Source organism: Glandiceps talaboti, chromosome 1 (genome assembly GCF_964340395.1).
Source record: "Glandiceps talaboti chromosome 1, keGlaTala1.1, whole genome shotgun sequence".
Taxonomy (NCBI): Eukaryota; Metazoa; Hemichordata; class Enteropneusta; family Spengelidae; genus Glandiceps; species Glandiceps talaboti.
The window spans coordinates 6,919,403-6,944,897 of NC_135549.1; the positions used below are offsets into that span (position 1 = coordinate 6,919,403).

The following is a 25,495-nucleotide window of genomic DNA, read 5'->3' on the forward strand; positions in this document are numbered from 1 at the left end:
TGCTTATTTAATCATTTGGCAGTTATAAAATTTATAATTTCATTATTTAAGTCTGTATTTTGCATCTGATTTCTCTTTTCATCACCATTATTATTATTTTGATTATTTATCGTTTTAAATTATTTCATTTGCTAAGCCAATTTAAACATTCCCAGCAATATATTATGATAATGATGTTCTCTTATCAATAAATTATTTTTTTCAATTCATTATTTGTTATTTAAGTCTTTATTTTGATTCTTGTTCGTGCTTTAATTTTTTCTCTATACCTGCAAACCATGTTTAGTTTATAACTTAAACTTGAACAATTACAATTGATGAATATTTTATTTTGGCGGAGATCTCACCGTAGTTTAAAGTAATTTATTCTCTATGTTAGTTGATAACTTAAACTTGAACAATTACAATTGATGAATATTTTATTTTGGCGGAGATCTCACAGTAGTTTAAAGTAATTTATTCTCTATGCCTGTAAACCATGTTTAGTTAATAACTTAAACTTGAACAATAACAATTATAATTGATAAATATTTCATCGGCGGCGATCTCACATACGGTTTAAAGTAATTTATTCACTATGCTTGAAAACCATGGTTCGGGGCCATAGATTCGTCCTATATGACTGCAACGTGCAATGTATTTGGCCCGGAACATGGTTATCAAGCACAGTGAATAAATTTCTTCAACTATGGTGAGATCTCCGCCAAAATACAATAATTAATTTATTCTCTATGCCTGCAAACCATGTTCAGGGGCCTACGATACGTCATATGACGTATTTGCATCACTTCTCTCCAATCTCCCCCTAGAAGCCCTGGATGATTTGTACTTCTAAAGGCAATGTTTAGGCTATTCACAGACACTTTCAGACAATAATTTACAAACTTTACAAGATAGCTCTAACATGTAAAAGGCAACTATGTGAGGTGGAAACATTTTTTAAATAAAGTTTCATAGCATCTTGACACTAAGAGGTGGAGGAAAGAACTTTGATTTTGAGACTGGAACATGTCTACCTCTTACGGGGGCGTTCTAGGGGGTCTCCCCCTAGAAGCCTGGAGGTTTTTACTTCTAAAGGCAATGTTTAGGCTATTCACAGACACTTTCAGACAATCATTTGCAAGCTTTACAAGACAGCTCTAACATGTAAAAAGCAACTACATAAGGTTGAAACATTTTTTAAATAAAGTTCCATAGCATCTTGACAGTAAGAAGTGGAGTAAAGAACTTTGATTAGAAAGTGGAATATGTCTACCTCTTATGAGGGAGGGGGGTTCTAGGTGGTGTCCCCCTAGAAGCTTTTCAAGTTTTTTAAAACCAATTTTGGTGAATCGTCTTGTTGGTTTAACGAATGAGTGGCCTCTGGGGTGATGGAGTCCAAGGGCCCCCCTGCCAAATATGTAGTTTCTTGTTTCGATTTAGGCATTTTTTAGGTTATTCATAGCCTCTGATATATATATATATATATATATATATATATATATATATATATATATATATATATATATATATATATATATATATATATATATATATATATATATATATATATATATATATATATATATATATATTGCCAAGCATCGATATAATATAACATTTTTAAATAAGTGTTCCATGTCATAAAAGTGGGCCTGAAACATTGGTATAAGGGCATTACATGGCATGTTCTGTAACTAGTGTGGTAGCTAGGTAATACATGTATTATATGTATAATTGTATGTATAGTTATGTTTGAACCCTTACATGAAGTAATATTTAAACCGTTTATTAAAGAAACAGAGACAAGAACAAATATATATATGTACCACGGGCTAACGAATCTGACTGGTCCCTGACATGTGTTTGAAACTGTTTGCCATGATTTGACAAGTGTCCTGGTTGGAGAGGTACGAGCAGGTTGAACAGTACACTCGAACCAGTGCATCATTTCCCTGCCAAGATATTTTTTTTTCTAGCAGCAGTGGTCCATCTATTTTTTTCCATCACCCACTCATATCCGGATTTTTTTTTTCAAGCGAATCCACTTGGCATTTTTTCCCCCGAAATCTTCCAAGCCCCCCCCCCCCAGGATATCAAATGGTCCACCCCTAATGAAAGTTGTGACGTACCAGTAAATGAAGTTGGACATGGGTACGCATGCCGACAAATCTTGAAACAACGTCATCATCTCAAGAGCTTTTGAAACTTGCCATCATGTTTTCTGTTTGGCCTGATTGATTCTCAAATGCAATGAATACATTTTGGTTGTAATATTTGCTTCTACGAAGTTCTAGTTCGATATTGAATCCTGTAGCTGTACATTATACACACGTGACACAGTACACGCACGCACGTCCGCACCGCCCCCATAAGTGGCCAACTGGAATGACAGCATTTCCAGCATACTCAGACTCAATCTGATTAAAATCCGATGTAGATGTCGGCTAATCGTGCATTGCTATCTTACCATCGTTATTTAGCTTGAATTGACCTTCGTAGTAGATGTTTACGTTTTTAGCCTGATCGCCTTTAAGGCGATCAGGCTAAAAACGTAAACATCTACTACGAAGGTCAATTCAAGCCTTAGAGGAGGCGATCAGGCTAAAAACGTAAACATCTACTACGAAGGTCAATTCAAGCTAAATAACGATGGTAAGATAGCAATGCACGATTAGCCGACATCTACATCGGATTTTAATCAGATTGACTCAGACTATGTCCATATTCAGACCACTATAGAGAAGTGGTCTGTGGTACAAGGTATGTTTTATCACAGACAAGTATACTTCTTAGTTGTCTGTGGTTTTATCATACCCCCAAATTTTCCTGTGTTGACTCACAGACTTAGGGACCGGTCGGTTTCTTCGGCCTGGGGGGACCGGTGGATTGGGAGGGGGTCACCCTGTTTTTTGAAATTGGCAGTGGGGGGGGGGGGTCATGCTGTTTTCAAAATTGTGGATAGGGGGGGTCATTGTGTTTTGGATTGTGATAGAAGAAAACAACCCTTTTTCTACATTATGGCATATAGCAAGTTGTCTGAAATGTGGTACATGTTAATATTTGTTTTTCTCCCTGTTTCTTACATGAATTCTTACTTATTAATTCAAGCATAACTATAAATATACAAATACATGTATTACCAAGCTACCACACTAGTTACAGTACATGCCATGTAAATGCTTGGCTGTTTCACAATCAGTGCTTCACTTATATTGCACTTTGGGGCAAAAGTGAACTTGGAGGTTTCGTAATGGTAATCTTCATAGATAGTTTATAAAAGAAGTTAATCTAAAATGTTCCCTACTCGTCACTATGAACTTGTCAGAAGGGATTCAATACACTTTCTATTTGGACACTAAATGTTATTGACACTACAAATCACCACATCTCATCAGATTCCAGTTTCTATTATACACTAGGTATGACTACCTAAAGTTCTCTAACATACCGGTGACTTTATTTACTATACATGCAATATTAATGCCACTATACCAATGTTACGGGGCCATTTTTATGTGACATGGGAAACTTACATTTACGTTAGCTATATTCGAAGCTTGGAAAAATTACCTCAAAGGCTATGAATAACCTAAACATTGCCTTAATAGAAGCAAAAAACTGCAGATCTGCCAGGGGAAAACGCCCAAGGACTCCCTCACCCCCGGAGGTCACTCAAGCATTCAACCAACACTCAGATGCACCGACAACCTTTTTACAGTCATAATGGTATTAAACTTTTCTTAAATATTTTCACCCAATTCTAATTTGAGATGATAGTCTTTTAAAGATGTGAAATGTTTGCCAAGGTAGTCTAAAATTGCCTTAAACTCAAAATCGCCCCTACCAATGATACTACCAGTAGATGTGCTGACCTTTACTACATGTTGATGCCATTTAACTTTTTAAGAACATATTTCAACCCTGTGTGAGCTATAGAATAGTTTCTGATACTTGATGGTGCTGTATTGTAAAGCATGGATTAAGTTATTGCTTGAAAGGGTCTGAATAGCCTAAAACTTGGCTTTAAGAGTAAAAATCCTTCAGGGCTTCTAGAGGGAGACCCCTTTGGACCCCCCACATGAGGTGGACATATCCCAGTTTCAAGCTCTTCCCAAGATGCTATCAAAGTATATTTCAAAAATATTTCAACCCTGTGTAGTTGCTTTTTACATGTTGGTGCTGTCTTTCTTATAAAGCTTGGAAATTATTGTCTGAAAGGGTCTGAATAGTCTCAAAATTGACTTTTCAGGGTAAAAAACCTCCAGGACTTCTAGGGGGAGACCCCTTAGGACCCCCCCACTACATGAGGTGTACACATCGCAGTCTCAAGCTCTTCCCCCTACCTCTTACTGTCAAGATGCTATCATACTTAATATTTCAAATATATTTTTTCTTTTTACATATTGGTGCTGTCTTGTAAAGCTTGGAAATTATTGTCTAAAAGGGCCTGAATAGTCTATAAATTGATTTTTCAGAGTAAAAAGACCACCAGGGCTTCTAGGGGGATACCCCCTAGGACCCCCACAAGAGATATACTTATTCCCTGCTCAAGCTTTCCAATATCTTTCACTGTCAAGATGATATTAAACTGGGGGGGGGGGGGGGGGTCGTCATGTTTTAGAATTAAGTGATAGGGGGGTTCAGCCTGTTTTTGATTTTACAGATGGGGGGGGGGGGGAAGTGACTTTTTGTGGGCCCAATTTAAGAATCCACCGCCCCCCCCCCAGGCTGAAGAAACTGACCGGTCCCTTATCTTGTTTCTGGTTACTGATAGGTCAGTGACAGTGTCAATCAACTTGGGTGGGTGCTAATACAATAATGACGATAGTAACGTATGTTTATCTGCAAGGAAGTGCAGCATACATATGACACAATTACCGGGAAAAGGAAGAAATGTTTTCGAAGTAAACACACAGGATGGTGTGATAGATAGCTAGATCACATTCTACAGGAAACCCAGCACTCTCATTGTGATCAGACAAGGCACAAGAAGTGAAGATGACAAGCGTTCATCAAGACACGTGTTACATCACTGTTGGTAGATTTGGCAAACATGTTTGGTTAATGACGATACTTTTCTGCGTACTTCTTTCTGGCTGTATCCATGGAGATCAAGGATATAGTAGCGGCGGCTTTTATCGCGCAGATGGTAAGACACCATGTTTTATCCTGCTTGTTTTTAGTTTACATTGTACATGTAATACCGAATTTCCGCCTAAAAGTCAGACATAATTTATCAACCATGGCACGATGTAAAATACGTACTATAGTTCTATCATGGAGGTAAGACCGGGAGGTAAGATGATGGACAACCATTGAGAAGGTACCGATATACTCGTATCTGTATTTCATAAAAAAGTGTGCTAGAAGTTCTCAGCAGTTCTCTTGCATTTTGAGGACACGACAAACATTGTCCATTTAAACTTTATTTTATTTTATTTTACAATGTAATATTGGACGATAGCAAAAAAATGGCTAGGATATCGAATTGGGTAGGTTTTCATTCAAAATGGCCAAACAAGTTTATTAATCTCCGGACCATAGACTCTCGAAGTTGTATTTTAGGCGGGAAACGCAAACGAAAAAAATAGCTTTCATTGTTTCAAGTTCCTGGTCTTGACTTTGGTGTAGGGTCTATGATTTTTCATAATAAATATAACACGCATGGAAATCGGAACCTGTAGTTTTGTCGTCCTGCTGTTCTAATAACATATTAGGTTACTTTATATTCACAAGGTTTCCCACATGTTTTGCACCCATTTGTAATACATTTTACTGGACTTTTGCCAAATCTACATCAAATCTATACTTCGTCTTAACATGCAACATAAATCTTGAATGTTTGAATAAGTCATCGTACGTCATTTACATAGAAAGCAGAGATCAGCTTGCTAACTTCCGCTGCCTTTCAGAAATATTCACTAATCTGTTGTTTACCATGCAAGTCCTCGCACGTCCTGTCCTGGATAACTTACAATGTACCGTAATAACGCACGTACTTTCATGTAAAGGTGAAAAGTACTAGTCTAGTTCCTGACGACTGTATTCCATTGTAGTGTAAAATTGGAATACGGTTCGTCTGGAACTAGCCCTAGAAAAGCATCGGCTTATATCAGACAAACCCAGAAACAAATCCATGCTTGGTTCAGTAAAACCACAGGGTACTGGACGAATAATCAATTTTGTTCTCGCGATTTTCCGGATTTCTAATATTATTTTCTTTATATGTCGAATAAAGTTTTAAATATTGCCACCATAACTATTGTTTCCGCTCACTGTTTTTTTCCCATTTCCTACTTTATCACTGTCTTATCAGAGTTTACCAACTTTGCATTAATTAGTAGATTACTAATCCTAGAATAAACTAATGGGTTATTTGCGTTTAGGGTCTATGATTTGCTAGTCTATCTGCTAGACCTCAGATGTTCTTCGGATACAATTTACGACACACGACCAAACATCGCTATCGAGGATGGAACATCTGAGCAAGCCCTCACTGCGAACTTCATTCCTTATTGTATCGGAAGAAAGCCCGAACGTCTAGCAGAAAGACTAATGGTTTGCCAGGAAGTGTAAACATCTGACTAACAGTGGAAATTCCATTCTTCCGATGCGGTAAGTGAACGAAGTTCGCAGAGGTGAGGGCTTGCCCTAACTCGGATGTTCCATCCTCCTTAGCAATGTTCGGTCATGTGTCGTATTGTATAAGAAGAATATCCAAGGTCTAGCAGATAGACAATGGTTTCTAACTAAACCATCATACTGAGACTATGGATGTTTACACTCACTGCACAATAACACATAGGGCAAGTAACACACAGGGATTAGCCTTCCATCGCAAAGCCGGTTGATCATTTTATCTCGGTTTTTCCCTTGACAGACGAAGATGAAACTGATGGATGTAGTGAAACTATCAATGTCAACGTAGTTCAAGGTCAACTTACCAGTCCTCAGTATCCTGATCCATACCCCAGTGACCTCGACTGTGATTGGTTGTTAGTGGCAGCCCCAGGTGAACATGTCAACATTCAATTTGGTGATGTGGATATTGAAAGAGAAGACTACTGTCAGTGAGTATCAATCAGTCACTGTCTTGGTATCACTTCGTTTAGTTTCGTTTCGTTTTCGTTTCGCAAAATAGCACAAGCTCTCTAAATCACATAGTGATAACGTTGTGGTTTTAGTCTATTGTCATCCGTCACTGCATGTAAGAGGACATGGCATCCATGTATATATCCCATAACAGTGTTATGTTTTCAAATTCAAATTCAGAAGTGAGGATTACACATGTTGTACATGGGTTCTAACAGTTCTGTAACAATGGTAACAAGGTCCACCATAGTTGACCAGAACACCGTAAAAGTCATTTCAGGTTTAAACCTCAGACCACTAACGAATAATGGTCTGAGTTTAAACACATACTTACATGAAGGCGCCAACCCATAGATGGTAGATATATCATGGGTATGTTTATTATGACCGATCGCTGTTTACTTTCAGGTATGATTACCTTACTATTTACGATGGTCCAGATGATAGCTTCAATCAGATTGGTTCATATTGCGGCACTGAGGAGCCACCGGAGATCTTTTCGACCAATCGCCATCTCTATATCACATTTCATTCAGATGGTTCCGATGGGGGACGAGGATTTTCGTTAGATCACGTGGTAACCACAGATGAAAGAGATGACGACGTAGCACCTCAAGAGTCGGAAGAGCAAAATGACCCGGATGAAGAGCAAGGTGAGCGGGATATTAAAATCAACAATGATGTAGACTTGTTCTATGACAACAAACTATACTTTCGGTAATGCACTTGTACCTTCAAATTTCACAAGTAAGGAAAAAGCGCAATGGAGGGAAATTGATATTCTTAGATAGGTGGGTGAGTTGGTGGGTGGGTAGATGGATGGATGGATGGTCGGACGGACGGACAGACAGACAGACAGACAGACAGACAGACAGACAGACAGACAGACAGACAGACAGACAGACAAATAGATAGATTCCGGTTGATATGAATTAGAGCTCCTTGAAATGAAAGGAAATTGGTATCAACATAGTTTCATATTTTAATGAATGAATGTGCTATTTTAATTTATTTTACTTTACTTCATTTCATTTCGTTTTATTTTATTTTATTTTATTTTACTATGTCGTCTTTTTACAGTTACGTTTGGAGTTCAAATACTATTATCAACCACTCTATAATGTAACTAAATGACATTTTTCTCCTTTCTGATAACTAAGGCTGTAACCGACGTCTGACAGATGCAGAAGGTATCATCCAATCTCCAAATTACCCCAATCGTTACCCTGGCAACTCAGACTGCATTTACGTCATCAGAGGTAGTGATGGATCTAGAATTTCGTTGACATTTCTTGACTTAGCAACGGAAGGCTTCGGATGCTCGTTTGATTACGTCATTGTGAAAGACGGAGATAATGAAGGTAATTGTAAAAATCACAAACGTTTCGATATTAAACTGGATCAAGGAAAATGTGAAATGTTGTCAGGAAACTGGTTCGAAATATAAACATGGTTAGAATATTTGGTCTTCGGAGGAATATATAACATGTTACACAAACTGTACTGGATTGTACCCAGGGATACCCATTGTATGTATTTCGTTCAGCGTACATTTTTGATATCTCCTGTATCTCAGACCACCAAATACGACACGTGCTCTTTCATATTCAGCCATCTTCTGAAAGTGGAAGACATTGGTGTGTGTGTGTGTGTGTGTGTGTGTGTGTGTGTGTGTGTGTGTGTGTGACATTATTTATGTGATAACATAGTATCACTTCACGTATGGCCTGTTTCCAGAATCCGTTAATTCAACTGTTACAATACATATATTTTTCAGACGCTGATGAAATAGATAGGTTCTGTGGAAATACTATACCAGAGCCAGTATTATCAACAGGAAATTCGATAACTATACATTTTATATCGGATGGATCCGACAATCGCGATGGATTTCGAATTCAGTACAGACAGCAAGGTAGGAGTGCAATCTGATTAAAATCCGATGTAGATGTCGGCTAATCGTGCGTTGCTATCTTACCATCGTTATTTAGCTTGAATTGACCTTTGACTTTGTAGTACATGTTTACGTTTTTAGCCTGATCGCCTCCTCTACGATCAGGCTAAAAACGTAAACATGCACTACGAAGGTCAATTCAAGCTAAATAACGACGGTAAGATAGCAACGCACGATTAGCCGACATCTACATCGGATGTTAATCAGATTGGGTAGGAGTGTTAACTTGAAAGGAGTAGCTATACTATACGAGACACGACAAACGAATGTCAATATACGTTTCATATGATATTACGATGGCAATTTATTGAGTGTCCGTTGTGAATAGAAAATCGACATTTTAAGAAGTAATTTCCAATTCACACGCACTCACATCAGGGCTCCACGCTACGAAAACCTCGACAGTATAAACTGGTGACACTAGCACAAATCTTTGTAACCGTGAACAGAAATTTAAATGACTTTTCACCAAATTGAACTCTGGTGTCATGCAAAATAACCAAATAAACATGGTCAGACGTCGGGATGGGTGGAAGGTGCAACGTATCATGTTTGGACTTCATCTGGACATGCGCATCAGGCGACCACTGACCTTTAATTTGAGTAGTATGACAATTATTTTTTGGTTTCGACAAGTTCTTCAACCACAATATCAAACAAATGATATTCCAAAATGTATAATATAAATACCTCTGCGTTTATTTGTTTTCATATTTTTTCTCCATGTTTGTTTTCAGCCAGTGGTCAACAGGTTCATGGTGGACTTTCCTTTACTACTACGCCAGAAAACCAAACTGTTGAGTTGGGTCAGTCAGTCAGTCAACGTTGCACTGTCAATCAAAATGACATTGATATTACGTGGTTGAAAGATGGGGTGGTACTACCACCAGGTTAGTCGCACCTTATAGTTTCATGACGTCATTCTATCAGAACGAGAAACATGACAGGATATATGTCCTCACTCCTTCTTCATGTATTAGAATATCACGATATTCTGACATCAGTACTTCATTCCTAATGTACAACACTTTATCACTTTCACTTTAAAAGTAACGATTCTTGTTATTAAATATCCAGTTTAGATTAGGAGTAAACTACTTTAGGTGCGCAAAAAGTCGTTTGCAGAGTTGTAGAAAGTGTTGATCAAAAACAAATAATGAACCTAGTACGTAATACATATCTTATCAGTAAAGAGATTGTGACACACGTCATGACACGTGCAAGAAATTTGGTGAGATGTTTCAAGTGCTATTCTGCAGATTTTGTTCAAAATATTTTGACACAATTGGCCCTGACAACAATGACCAAGCCCTTAGCAATAACCAAATGCCAATATATTTTGCTAAAATAACATCATCTGGTAGGCAAGTGAGTAAACCTTACAAAATGTATACAAATATCCCTAGCAACCATGACCACGCCAATAGCAACAGTCATGTGATGATGTATATTGCAAAGATAACATCAGGGATTCAGACAAGTGGACGAACATTCGAAGTGTACGCAAATATGTCTAGCAACATGGCCACACCCATAGCAACAGCCAAATGAATGCGTATATTGCAAAAATAACAACAGGGCTGGATAGGATAACCGCATTCAGCAAATGAACACCTGTACCTAGCATGGTTCATCATGTGGATAAGCATTTCTAGTTGTGCTACAACGCCATTGGCGCTATTTTTTTTAACCAAATGTAATATTACATTGATTCAAATCGTATTATTCCAGGTGAGACTGACGGAATTTATATATTAGACGACGGTGTGTTAATAATTCCGACTATTAATGAAGATCATTTGGCAAAGTACACTTGTTTAGCCAGAGGTACCGATGGGGGCGTCATCACATCTCATGCATTCCTGCACTTTGGTAAGTTATGGGATAGTACAAATGAAATTAAATATTTCGTAATGTGATTACATTCAATAATACAAGCTTTGTCATAATGAAAAGTAATATCACAAATGCAAACAGTAGCATCGTTGGGGTGTGTTTTACATGTCAATTAATTAATTAATTAATTTTCTCGTACAACTTTAAATTATTTTCTAATAGTTATCCTGAACACTGTTGCCCCGGCACCCGATATATTTGAGGACATACCAGAAGGTGCCTCCTTGGCAGAAGACGATGACCACGTCTTCACATGTCGAACGAAACGAGGTTCTGATACGACTGTTGTTTGGGAAAAAGATGGTCAGCAGATCGGGAATGATCCACGAATCTACATAACTGCACTAGGCCTCATGATTGGCAGTGTATTGCCATCAGACAGTGGGAGGTACACTTGTATTGCGTTAAATCGCAATGGTGACAGAGTCGCTGAAACATCTGCAACATTGACGGTCACTGCAAAGAAATCAGCTGCAGAAAGTAAGGGGATAAACTTATTCGCATCGCTTTTATTTTGGAATTTTCATAGCAAAATATGGAGCTTACTCAGCCACTGTTGGTTGGTTGAACAACGAATGACTTGTCGTTAGGGTGACACGTCAAAGTGACAAATATCGAACCAACATATACATTTGTAAAACATTTCATCTTTTTGGGAGAGAAATAAAATCGGTTTAATCTTGAAAACTTGTATAGAACTTGAAGACAGTCTCACTTATATTGTTCTGATTGAATTTCCTTAATAAAAGTATTTAAAGGGTCGATGCAAATTGGATTTTTTTCATAAATAAAGGATACATTTTGTGGATTGAACGTCATGCAACAAGAGTGGTAGCGACATTGCTCTCGGGTAGAATTTACAAAAGTCACGGGATGTTCTGTACTACTAGTCTGGTGTTCAACACCCAGGTCCAACATTGCTCTCAGACTGTAACGTCATGGGATGTTTTGTCCTTTCCTAAGAAAAAAACTGTCCAAATGTTGATGTTCTCACAATTTTACAAAAATATAAAGGACGAATGAGACAGTCACACCAATAAAATTTAATGTGTTATAAAATTGAATTTTCTTTTTTGCAGTTTGTGGTAAAATACTGGTTGATGTAGACTCAAACGACGACACAGGTGACTCAGACAGTGCTGACGACAGGTATCGAATTATTGATGGCAAGGTATCGGTTAGAGGGTCAGCACCATGGATGGCTAGGATATGGCATAACCATAACCGCAGACACTTCTGTGGAGGTAGTGTCCTCAATGAATACTGGATTATAACGGCTGCACATTGCCTTATCCAAAACAGCGATGCAAACACAATCCAAGTACGCCTAGGAGACCACGATGATTTAGTACCAGAGCCGGAAGAAAGACTGTATGACGTTGCACAAATAGTAATAAATCCAGATTACGAACATTTGGATTATGATGGCGACATCGCTCTCCTCAGACTAGCCACGAAAATTGAGTTCACAGACTACGTATTACCAATCTGTTTGCCAGGTATCAACCTGGCCCGAGATATGTTGAAAAGGCGACAGATTGGAAGGGTCTTGGGGTGGGGACGTACGATAGAGAATGGGGCATACCCAAGATATTTGAACGAAGTTAATGTGCCTATACGTCGAACGAAGGAATGTCGGGAATCGGCTGCTCCTCACTTGATGACTTCTAACATGTTTTGTGCTGGATTTAAACGAGCACTAACTGGAGATGCTTGTAAAGGCGACAGTGGTGGTCCATTTGTGGAGGAGAGAAATAACACATGGTATATTGTAGGCATTGTTAGTTGGGGTGAAGGATGTTCCAGGGAAAATGAGTTTGGGTTCTATACCAAAGTATACAAATTTAATTCGTGGATAGAGAGTGTAACACGTCAGTAATACCACAGACAAGTAAGAAACTTGTCTGTGGTAATACGCAACAATGAGGGACATTGAAAGAAAAATGCCACCTTAAATGCCCACCTGTCTTATAGGGTACTTTTTATATCCCTATGCACTGTATGCAGCTGGGTTGCCTTTACTTACTCGTGTTTTTACATATATCAAATAGTATTTGGACAACTTGCAATATTACTCAGATAAGAAAGACAGGTAATACCCAGGTGACTCAACTTTTCTGTATATTCTTGACTATATTTAGTACATGTAAAAGCCTGGTGAATATTTTATTTTCAATAAAAGTGTAAAGGGAAAAGTTTGTATTTTGGACTGATACTGTCCCTACAGCTGTCTGACATCTCACTATGTGGGAGAAGATTGTGCCTGGTACTATCTTTGATCTGAATTACTTGTGATCTCGTATGGTTTAGGAGATGGATGGATCGATATCATCTCAGACCACAGGGGGCAGCGAGCACGTAATTGATTGATTGATCGATCGATAACTGCCGATTTGCACATTTTTTATGGACCAGTTCTTTTTAACTTCTACAGAAATTTACTTCAAAAATCAACCACAAATATACCAATTGGTCTTTTTTGTTATATTCAAATTTTATTTACTGAAAAACTGTCATTACACCACACTGTCAAATAGAATAAACTATTTACTATGATGACTCTTTTTTCCTAAGTTTGACAATGACAACACTGTTTTTAGCTTCTTTAAGTCTCCACCATCGTCCTAGTCTGTGTTCTTGGCCTACACCAGCCACTACAAAACTACCATCACTTGCAAACTCCAGATCATTTATAAAACCAACCTGATGGTGAAAAAAAATATGAAAAACTTTATTGATATGTTCCAGTATTGTAAAATTATGATAACAAAATCTGATTATGGGGCAGCATTACAAAGCATTACATCATTACCATTGATGGATTCAAAAAAAATGTAACTAGACTCAAACTTGTTCTTGATATGGTCTCTAAATTTTACAAGATCAAAGTGCAACTTACCACTGGCACTTTAAATAATGGCTGCAATGACTTGAAGTCGTTACCACATCTCCAAAATCTGATACTGGAATCCTTGGAACCTGCTGAAACAGAAACCAAACAAGTACCAAATGCTCAATGAACAGACACTGACAAATATACATATAACACATAGTGGCTGATCCTTTGTAATGGGCATTGCTCTTAGCATTTCTATATTTGCATTAGAACAGCACTATTCCATGCAAGCAATTTCTCCACAAGATACTTTCACACAAGTTGTGCATGAAATTATAGTCATGGGTGTTAGTCATGAGTGCAAAGTTCATGTCAACATTTTGAATGGCAATTCACTTGACCACCAATTACTTGGAGAAAGTATGGTTGTTTTGTTGTTGCTATGGGCACGGTCATAATGATTTATCAAGCTCCTATGCATCAATAACCCATAATATTATCACCATCACTACAAAGTATAAACATACTTTGCAATTGTTTTCCATAAACTCATACTTTACTATATACTGACTGTGCTAGGTTAAAGGTTGTGTACACACCTAACTGTACTAGGTCAAAGGTTGTGTGCACACCTAACTGTTCTAGGTCAAAGGGTATACACCTAACTGTACTAGATCAAAGCTTGTGTACACACCTAACTGTACTAGGTCAAAGGTTGTGTACACACCTAACTGTACTAGGTCAAAGCTTGTGGACACACCTAACTGTACTAGGTCAAAGCTTGTGGACACACCTAACTGTACTAGGTCAAAGCTTGTGTACACACCTAACTGTACTAGGTCAAAGCTTGTGTACACACCTAACTGTACTAGGTCAAAGCTTGTGGACACACATAACTGTACTAGGTCAAAGGTTGTGTACTAGGTCAAAGGTTGTGTACACACCTAACTGTACTAGGTCAAAGCTTGTGTACACACCTAACTGTACTAGATCAAAGGTTGTGTACACACCTAACTGTACTAGGTCAAAGCTTGTGGACACACGTAACTGTACTAGGTCAAAGGTTGTGTACACACCTAACTGTACTAGGTCAAAGGTTGTGTACACACCTAACAGTACTAGGTCAAAGGTTGTGTACACACCTAACTGTACTAGGTCAAAGGTTGTGTACACACCTAACTGTACTGGGTCAAAGGTTGTGTACACACCTAACTGTACTAGGTCAAAGGTTGTGTACACACCTTACTGTACTAGTTCAAAAGCTGTGTACCTACCTGATGCAACTAGATCAGTACTTTTCAAAGCTGCTACAGCTGATATCCAGTTTTCTTCTCCTACTTTCCCATTCTCTCTGTCACTATGTGCATTATGTACAACACATGTGGGTTTCTTTTTCATAACATTCCATAATGCTACAGAGCTGAGAATAAATACAAAATGGCCAAACAAATGAACTTAGAAGGTGAAACATACAAATTAATATCAAAAGTGTAGGTGAATAGTATTAGTGTGATGGAATGCAAATGATGAAACTACAGCCGCTGGAAAATGATCTTTAAAATGTTGCATGTCATTCAATGTCTTGGTAAATTCTGGAATGATAAAATGTGATATGTAGGTTTGGCCCCTTTCATGGGGATAAATGGCCACTTGAAATTGATAGCCAAAATTGTTGTTGACACTTGAACAGATGTAAATTTGACTTGTACATTCTTTCCCCCTTCTAGCTAACTTTTTTTTCTACAGCTCTTGTTGAGACTATCGGTATTACTGAAAGGGTCCTCCTGGGAGGTGCTTGCCCTCAACTTTAAAACTCCTCAACTGTCTCAGTCCAAGAGCTGACACTTTTACAACAGTTTCATCAGAAAAGATTAACTGTAAACATGTTTCTTATTGAAGGGTTTCCCACTGAAATCCATACTAACAAGTCCAAAGAGAATACAATTTTGCTTTAAAATACACATCTGGGGTCTGATTAGAGTCTTTGATATGATGAACTTACACTTGTTGGTTGACATGGTGACACACAGTTTGACCTTTAACCTACCCATCATCTGCTCCTGACACAAAGTGACCTTCATTGATCAACTGGATACAATCAATAGAACCTTGGTGTCCATGGAATACTAACTGTGATTCTTCCACCACTTTCCATATTCTGATTGAACCATCACGACCTCCTGATGTTATAGCCCTCTCCCGACTCAAACTATCAATACCAGTTATATCACACTGGTGACCAAACCTAGAGGTGAAAGGAATGACTTGATTGATTGAACTGCTGTCAGATCTTTGACAGTACTTTCATCGGTAACTCACATCTTATATATTCTATATGTAAAGTAACAAATGAAATTTTGAAATCTTGTCCCTTAAAAATACACAGAATGCCCATATTCAACGATACAGCCACTGTTCATTGCGTAAACAGAGTTAAGTAATGAATGTTTCATTTTAGCACAATTAATTGTCTCCATAAATTTCTCTTTGCTTTCATCCAAGGTAATTCATTCTTAAGTTCAAGCATAGCAAACCTTCAGCTCAAAAATAACTTAGTACAACTTCATAAATCTAAGTTTTAATTCACCGTTAGGATATGAACATTGATAACATTTCACTGATGCTTCTTTGGTAGAAAAATGAGGACTAGCAGGCATTAACATTGTAACTCTACATCCAAGACACATCATGGTTTGTTAATATGATTAACAACTTACAATGTTTCTACATAAGCCATCTCGTCCAGATTCCATATTTTCACTGATCTGTCATGTGATGCACTAAATAACTGATGTGAATTCCTACGGAAAGCCAACCCCTGTAAACAAACATAATATCAAAATCTATAAGAAGTTCACACCAAATGATGTTTTCATAGACTGTTGTTGTTACATTGTATGGTGCTTGTGCAATATAGTACCAGTTGACACAAGCTGTATATGTCACAATTTGATATCACATATCTGCCATTTTGTTTCTTATTTTTTTCTACTTTTTGGAAAATGACTATTCTACTTAAATCATCAATTTGATCTTGACCTGAATGTCATCCCCGAAATTATATTTCCATCAAATTTGTCTGAATACCCTGACAAATAGCCCAGAAACTTTGCTGTCTGGCTTGACAGACTTTGTTAAGCAACTACCGAAGTCTCTGGGCTACATGTCAGGGACAAGCTGTAGACATCTACCATGTTACTTACTGATACAGCATCTCGATGGCCTTTGAAAGTATGTATTAACTCACAGCTAGATGGATTCCATATATGAATTAGTTTATTCCTACACCCTGATGTCTGTAGGGGAAACAAGAGTTACACTGAGTAAACACATAAGAATGAAAGGATACATGCTTAATAAGGTGAACTGTATAAAATGGGAGCTGAAATAAAGCATGGACAACCAACCATGCTGAGTAATACCTCCTGAAAAGATAACAATGAAAGTTGATCTTGTTAAACAAAATGGATAAGTCCAACTACAGTATGACACCTGAAAGAGTTGGAACTGGAACATCATTACCAAACTCAATGAAAGTCCTTGGTATTATCATTACAAATTATTTTCCTACTAAAAATGTGCTTCATGCATTAATTGCCCCCTTTACAATAAAATGTACACAGTTTGACAGCATTCTGTATTTATGTTGGTTGCAACATGATTATTAAGTCTCTATTCCACTAAACTATGTAAGTCAATACTCAAGTGTTCAAGTTATCAATCTAATACTTACTAAAAATTTTCCATCTGAAGATATGGCTAAACATAAAATATGAGCTGTGTGGCCTTTATGTCTGTCCTGGGTTCCTTTCCGACCTCCTGGTATCACATGGGTCTTTTTACCTGTTTCTATATTCCCTATGGATAAAATCACACCAAGTTTATAAAATTAATAATTCTAAAGTCATGAAAACAGTACACATTATACACAATTACATAAACAATAACTACATTTACATGATGGACTGTAAAAGCTAGTTTCTCAAATTCCTTCAAAAAACACATATGGATCACAATGTTTTCAGGATTTGGTGGTGTTAAATGAACTTCAGTCTGTCGTGAGTTTCACCTTTGGTAAGACAAACATGCCCAGTGTGTGCATGCATGCATGCATGCATGTGTGTGTGCGTGTGTGTGTGTGTGTGTGTGTGTGTGTGTGTGTGTGTGTGTGTGTGTGTGTGTGTGTGTGTGCGTGTGTGTGTAAGCAGGAGCAATGACAGACATACTCAAATACAGTTTACTCAATCAATCAATCAATCAATCAATCAATCAATCAACCAGATTGAGCAAACTCAGACACTTTTGACAATTTCTCTCCACTGATCATTTCATTGCATGATTACTGGTAGGTCATTTGACCCCCTTCCATGCTGTGGTTCCAAAGGAAGAACTTGGTGGTTTGTTTCTCACTCTTGCCTTCAGCAATGACCACTGAATCTTAGGAGGTGCTTGTGTAGCAGGCTTTGAGACACCCTAGGAAGGGAGCCATACAGTTTATTTCTACAGATCTACCCCCGGTACTCTCTATTTCTACATTATAAACAAGACTAAAATACAGTTATCACACTTACATTTAATTATTGAACAATCTTTTGCAGCAGAAAATATAAATTTATCATCAGGTGAAATAACTAGACATGTTATTGGTAGCTGATGTCCACGTAGTACTTTGATATCATCTACTGTAGGTTCCTCATAACTCTCAGCTACTTGTTTACGAAGTCTTCCTGCTTGCTCAAGCTGTTAATAGAAATGGCATGAATCAGAAAATACAATTATACACCTCTAATTTTGACAAGGTCAGTAGCCTGGTAAAAACTACAAATGTTCAAATTATTTTAGGGATTTCCTTCCAAGCCTTAGTGAAAATATGGATTTTGTTATGACCAAAGTATAATAAACTCATATCCCAGACATTTTAGAAATGCGTTCCAAGGAACAGTCTAGAGTGAAAATATGGATTTTGTTTATGGCCAGTACTTTGGCAAAATGTTTTGTTTTTTTACATATAGCTATTTACAGTCTGTAGTGAAAGTAGGGGTTTTGTTAAGAGTAGTGAACTGGTAATATCCCAAGAAATCTCAAGGCTTTTACTACAGTAATTATAGCCCCTTCCAAAATATGAAAAGAATGTTGAATCAACTGTACCAAATTATTCACTTATTGTTACTAGTTCTAAGACTTTGACAAAAACATGCTACTTTATCTTGTAATCAAACATTGACACAATCATGGGGGGGGGGGGGGGGGGGGGTTTATACTATTCTTGACTCTAGTCATGTGGTGTGTTGTAGCATTCCAATATTCCAATGAGATAGTTTTGTACATATAAAATAAAGATGGAAATTTCAGATATTCAAACTTACCACTTCTTCTTGTAATCTATGTGATATTGCATCTGTTAAAAATTCTTCTGATTCTTGTTTTTCTTTCTCTGAAATTGATATTTAGTTTGAGAGGTATGTTATAAAAGCTACTTACATTGTGTTGTATGGATTAAAGTGTTCCATACCTTAAAATTCTAAGGTTTTCCTACAATTTTATTTCATAATTTGTAAGATTACTTGGGTTTTAATCACATCTTTGTCTAAATTGCAATTTCATGCAGCATTCTCCTCAACAAAGTAACAGGGACACAAAACATTCTTGTAATTTCTGAGCACTGTCTTGATAAAATCTCAATCATATTCCAAATCACTTCATTTTCTGCAAAAATAGGATTAAAACAAACACTAGATCTAAGATTCTCTCTTCCTGCTCTCCAGGCAACTACAAAAGCTGTTACTGGATTCTGAGCCCTCTTCTGGAAAAATTCTAATGCTGATGCCATCTAAACAACAGCTTTCATCTGACACTTATAACGACATGGTTGATGGGCATTGTAGGGAATATAGGACTGTTCACTTCAACCTTTAAACATAGCATATATGATGTATCCAACAACTTGCCTAGTAAGAATTATTTCAATATCACTATAGTTCCTACATTGCATCTTTTACCCTTAGATACAACCAGTTTTTTGATAAGTCTAGCATGTACACACAACAAACATATCACAATAAGATATGACACTGCATTCCAGAAATAAAGTTTTACCTTGTGATTCTAATTCTGCTAGATACTGTTTTGTCAATCTCAGTCTTTTCTCTTGAGCTGTTTCATCATCGGAAGATTCAGATTCTATGTTACTCTTCACTTCATCACTAGAAACATGGTGAAATAAAAGATGTGTTTAGATAGTATCTCTCACAACCATACTGTCTCACTGACAAACACAGGCTTACACATACAGTTTGGACAGCATTGACAAGTAGCTGATTATCGGTGTTTCAATGGTATGGGACTAGAAACTTAGCATTAACTCCAAATGAGTTGCTAACTTCCTTTTATTTGTAGGTCTTGGCAATAATATATCAGTTAGTAAAAATTCAACAATTCTAATACAACAATATTGTGGTCATTTCAAGATGTAGCTTTGAATTTAGTTGTTGTTGTTGTTGTTGTTGTTGTTGTTGTTGTCAATATTGTAAAAACCCTCAAAAATCCAAGGACACTTCAGTGTACCTAATTCATGATTTCACATATGTACATACTGTGCTTGGGCAGATAATGAACATGTTGTTTACATACATGTGTATAGCTAGATTGAAGACTGAAAATAAGAACAATGTTAATAAAGATTTCCATATTTGGATCATCAATCTAGCTATACATGTATGTGGAACACAGTTTTGGAATTACCATAATATTTTAACTTTACTTCATTGGGTATGCTTCTACAGATAAAATATTCACAAAGGAGGTCTAGCAACAAGGCTAGTCCCTAAGATGTGTGGGATGTTATGTCTGTAGAGAGTTATGCTTGCACAAGTCGGGACTTTGATTGTTTTACTGACAGCGAGTGTTAGGGACACCATCAGTAGAGTCCTGTACTACGTCTGCAAGCAGGACTGGTGTGTAGAACAGTACAGTATAGAGACGCACCTTTCTATCTCAGAGTCACTGTCAATTTCTTCATTCCTAATTCCGAGTCGTCCTTTTCTTTTGGTTTTCTTCACATCCTCTGATGTACCTTTTGGACCTGTCTGAAACTATAAATATATAGATTCTTTAATAGTACAATGATGTTGCTATGAGTGGGGAAACCCATCTTGTTATGTTGTTCCATGGATGTATTACTGATAATAATAATCCATGGTTGTTCATACAGTATACATTTCATACCTATTCTTTTAATTTTAAAACCAAAATTCTTTTTTAATGACATGATTCTTGAACATATTTATTTATATTGATACCCTCAGTATAAACTTTCATATAGATTTAGAAAACAAATATTCATCATATTTCATATTTACATTTCATAGTTTTCAAAGAAAAAAAATTATACAATTCAATATATCGTATACTGTGAAATAATCACTAGCCCATGAAACTTGTCGTTGGGTTTAAAATCTCTAGCCACTTTAACTTGGAAAATAGACTCTACTGATGAAAAAAACACGTTTTAATCTGTCGACTTGATAATGTACAATGTGTGCCAATCAGGTCAGCTGAACGGTTTCATGTGTGGGTATTTTCCTTTACATTCACACACCCATTATTGTAATACCTGTGCTAATCGTATACCACAGAACTACAATAAACGTGTGTAAAGCCGAGGCAAGAGTGTACATATGCATGTTTCATGTTCATTATCAACTAAGATTACAACACCATCGATATTTACAACACGTGCGCGATACGCAATGCGGAAGTCCAGTGTAAACTCATATAAAGGTTGCAAATGCTATGATTTCCATTGTCAAAGTTGATAGTGATGAGCTCTATGATCATTAACAGTGGTGAAATGTTATTTACCTTTCTCTTCTGGGTCTGTACATTCGATTTTTTACCAGACCGTGCATCTCCTCGAATGAAGAACGACATGGCGGAAGTTACTTCGGTGTGTATTCGCTGATAACCAATCGTTACGCAGCTTTCACGAGTTTCAACCTACCTGCAGAAATTGGCCAATCACGGCTCATTTTTCTGGTGCCGGTCATTCTCCTCGCTGATGGCGTCCTTTTCGAAGTGAACTCGGCCAGCTAAACTTCACAACGAAGGGAAAGGAAAAATTTATACATCCAAATCACGCTTTTCTACAGCTGTTATATCTCGGAGAGGTATAGGAATCAATTCCAGTAAGTCCCTAACAAAGAACAGTCTTATCTAAATAATACCATGGGTATCAGAGAGGCTCGTACGTGTCGCGCAACCTGTCGTGCAGAGTAGATCTTTAGTTGTGGACGAGTACGAGTCGATCGATCGATCGACATTGTGTAGTTCTGTAGGGATTGTTAGCAATATAATAACACTGACAGCAGTCTGTATTTCGTTTTTGTCAGGATGAGTAGTCCAAGGAAAGGGGGTGGCCATATACGTATAAAACAAGAGAAACACGATGGATATGAGGTGCACGAAGCCAGAAGTAAACTAGATGGTGTTTTACAGACTCTTGTAGACAAAGCAGAGGACAAGTAAGTAAAATGTGTTCATCTTGGATGACACCAAAATTGTTTATAATATGAAATGATTATAATATGTAGTGTAAATTGTGTCTGACTGAATATCCAATCCCCAGGGTTTCCACCCCATCACCATTTTCAAATAACCTAGCTGAAGAATGAAAATATGTCATGATATATTACATGAGATTTTAAAACAGACATGTATTTCATGATGATTTTGTACTGGTGGCAGTTAAAAACGTATTGGGTTTGGAAAGGGCAGTACTCTCTATGTGGCTTTCTGAACCCTGGTCATACTTGAAGTTTGATAGTACATACTAATAAGGAGTCGAGGGAGGGGGGGGGGAGTACAAGTCAAAACTATTGGTGTATACTCTTTGCAGCAGTTTCTCAGTAGTCATTTCAACCTATTTCATTTTTTGACCCTGGTTATAGTAGATGTAATGCAAGATTCAACCATTATAGAATCAAATCATTGTCTTCACAAATCATGGACAGCCTTCAAACTCTGTTGTGTGTATTTCAAGTTTAGTTTATTTCAAGTAAAACATAGATTGTGAAGCACTGAATCTCTATGTTGGAGTACAGCCACCAGTCATAAACAATTATGTACTTTAGATTTGCTTATTAACATAATTGTGATGAAGTGATCTCAAGTACAGTGATGTGATAATTTCATTGATTTGATGATAAATACAAAGGTGGACATCACATGCATCAAATTTGACTATGTGCCAAGGTTTATATAATACACCTGTACTATAACAAATGCAATGTTTGACTACATTTAGATTTTTAAAATAGAATTTTTAGATAAATATGAAGCATTATTTTTAGCAAACCAATAACATCACTGTGCCTGACAGTTCTTATTTGTACTACAGTGCTATTGCATCAGAAGATGAAAGCACAAAGTTGTCACCAGAGCAGGCTGCAATCAAGTAAGTAATGGTAGTGTGGGAATCTAAAACTGTACATGTATGTACATACCACAGATTTCAACACTTGCATAATGTATTGCCGGGATAGAAATATGCCAGCATTCACTTTTCATAGATATTGTCATTTTTCTAATTGTACTGGTACTACTACAGATATCTCACTGCATGGAAATCAGACTCGTAATGTGGAATAGTCATGGTGTGTACTCTACATACACAAACATATAGCAATAACAACTCATTTCTTCTATATGTTTTGTAGCTATATTGATCATTTCTGTTAATGAATTTGTGTTTATATTCAATTTTGTGTCATTCTACTATTTTTTATCAGAGAGTTGCCTGGTACTAGTGCCAGTCCAAGTAAAAGATCTTCAGGTAAAAATCCAAGGAAAAGGAGGAAGAAAGATAACTCAGCAAATGACTTTGAGAAGTCTACAATAGATACTGCACGTCTTCAACGTAAGTTAAAAATTATAAATTTTCTGTTTTTATTGATACAACCCAAATCTTTTACTATGTTATAATCAATGAAGTTTAATTTCTTGTTTCATCTGTATCGATACAACTCACAACTTTTGATGAAAACCTTTACAATTTATTTCCCTAGAATTAAACCTAATTTGTAATTGTTGACAAGTGCAAACATTTCCCTACATCCAGTTTTCAAATCCAGCAAAAACTAAGCAAGCCACAATGTACAATAATAATACTACATGGTAGCATAATGTACAACTGAAATAGGGAACAGATACTTTGATAAACAGGTCTTCCACCTAAGTCCTGATCAATGCCAGTTCTGTAATGAAAGTGAAAGTGAATGAAACCAACACATTTGGTACAAATAGAGAATGGGAGTAGAACATAGAAGGTTGTAAGTTAATTCAATGTTTGTATTTCAGATACATACATTATGAAACTGTTTGACCGTAGTGTGGACTTAGCTCAGTTTGATAATACCACTCCATTATATCCCATCTGTCGTGAATGGATGCTAAATGAACCACAGACAAGAAGGTCATATAGGAGATCTCCATCACCACCACTTATGCCATGTGATGATGTAAGTAGTTAAGTCATAAACATGTATACTGAAGATGACAACATTTTATGGAAATCCAGTGCTGCTGTACAAATATCAGAAATACACAGCATATAGAAGATGAAGCACTTCATATCAGAGAACCATATTGTTGGTATCGTAACACACCGTTTAGATTGAATGTTTACTCTTAAGACTAACTTTTTACACTATAAATTTTTAGACATGATGTATATTGTGCATATCACAGTAATAAACTATTTAGTCATTAGGGTCCAATACAATCCAATCAATACATTTCATATCTGGCTTTAAGCCTTAATTTTAGAGTGAGGTTATACTAAGAAATCAATAACAGTATAAACATGTATATTTATTATTCTGTATCTATGGTTACGGTGTAGGTACAGTACTTAATAACACCCCAGGGGGAGAGCATTAGTCAGAATGGTTGGTGACAATGACTACCGTCTTAAAGGGATCACAAGATTTAGCATTTTATTGACTAATTTATTATATATTCTATGTAGTACAAAGAGGGCTTACTATGTAACTACATGTCTTTGCTTCCTAAACTTAGACAGAAGGGTCTTGAATGTTATATTTCAAAGAATCTACTATCCCTCAGTAACATACAATGCGATACACTTATACAGGTATAGTTGTCAAGTCCTGTTTCTCTCAACTTCCAAGTTATGACAAAGAGAGACATGTTTTTATTCCTTTGCACAGAGTGATGAAGATATCAAATATGTATATAGATTACCGTTACCTCAACCCCAAGCTGATTATAACATTAACAGTGGTGAAAGTAAAGATATACGTATACCTTCCCCATTACCACAGCCTGATGAAGTGCTTCGTATGTATGATGTAAGTAGTTGGATATTGTGATAGTAATCAGTATTTGTAGTTATGCATTGTGATTGATTTATAATATTTTGTTATGAAAATAAAATATTTCATCAGATTTGTTGAGCTGTAATGATAAGATAACTACTTCTCTGCAGAAATCTCAGTGGTTGTTATAGTAAAGCAAACACATGGTGAAACATACAGTGACAGTATTTTGAAGTTTTAACATACTGATCTGACATTCAGACATAGAATCATTAAACTCAATCAGTGAAGTTACGTCAAGGTTCATACATGACTACTTATTGTTTGATGACCCAGATAGTCACTTCTGTTGAACTTGAAATTTCTAAAAAGTTCAATATTGTGTTTATTGCCTCAAGGCAG

The 25,495-nt window shown here is 36.8% G+C and overlaps 3 protein-coding genes across 6 annotated transcripts in view; 2 read left to right on the forward strand and 1 right to left on the reverse strand.

The window, feature by feature from the left end:
• Positions 1-2,626: 2,626 nt before the first annotated feature.
• On the forward strand, positions 2,627-13,936 carry LOC144441556 (mannan-binding lectin serine protease 1-like). Its single transcript, XM_078131104.1, has 10 exons — positions 2,627-2,742; positions 4,757-5,131; positions 6,863-7,052; positions 7,483-7,727; positions 8,235-8,435; positions 8,852-8,989; positions 9,766-9,918; positions 10,760-10,900; positions 11,087-11,404; positions 12,004-13,936. The coding sequence occupies exons 2-10, from the start codon at positions 4,981-4,983 to the stop codon at positions 12,801-12,803; spliced, it is 2,337 nt and encodes a 778-aa protein (XP_077987230.1). The 5' UTR covers positions 2,627-2,742; positions 4,757-4,980; the 3' UTR covers positions 12,804-13,936.
• Positions 13,417-21,710, reverse strand: LOC144441572 (U3 small nucleolar RNA-interacting protein 2-like). 2 transcript variants are annotated; one of them, XM_078131107.1, is made up of 12 exons: positions 21,621-21,710; positions 20,745-20,851; positions 19,857-19,963; positions 19,127-19,194; positions 18,332-18,500; positions 17,494-17,618; positions 16,964-17,056; positions 16,478-16,578; positions 15,808-16,005; positions 15,035-15,180; positions 13,824-13,903; positions 13,417-13,627 (listed from the first exon to the last, which is right to left on the reverse strand). In XM_078131107.1, exons 1-12 carry the CDS (start codon positions 21,687-21,689, stop codon positions 13,475-13,477), a joined length of 1,416 nt encoding a protein of 471 aa, XP_077987233.1. In that variant the 5' UTR covers positions 21,690-21,710; the 3' UTR covers positions 13,417-13,474. The 2 variants fall into 2 exon arrangements, with proteins under 2 accessions (XP_077987233.1, XP_077987232.1); XM_078131106.1 differs by having other exon boundaries at positions 13,824-13,906.
• Positions 21,711-21,872: 162 nt separating this feature from the next.
• Positions 21,873-25,495, forward strand: part of LOC144440031 (protein lin-37 homolog) — a 29,252-nt gene continuing 25,629 nt past the window's right edge. For all 3 annotated transcript variants that reach the window (XM_078129277.1, XM_078129269.1, XM_078129262.1), the window contains exons 1-6: positions 21,873-21,943; positions 22,148-22,279; positions 23,155-23,211; positions 23,546-23,673; positions 24,114-24,274; positions 24,986-25,126. In XM_078129277.1, the coding sequence (XP_077985403.1) occupies positions 22,149-22,279; positions 23,155-23,211; positions 23,546-23,673; positions 24,114-24,274; positions 24,986-25,126 (618 nt within the window). In that variant the 5' untranslated portion in view covers positions 21,873-21,943; position 22,148. The remainder of the gene's footprint in view (positions 21,944-22,147; positions 22,280-23,154; positions 23,212-23,545; positions 23,674-24,113; positions 24,275-24,985; positions 25,127-25,495) is intronic.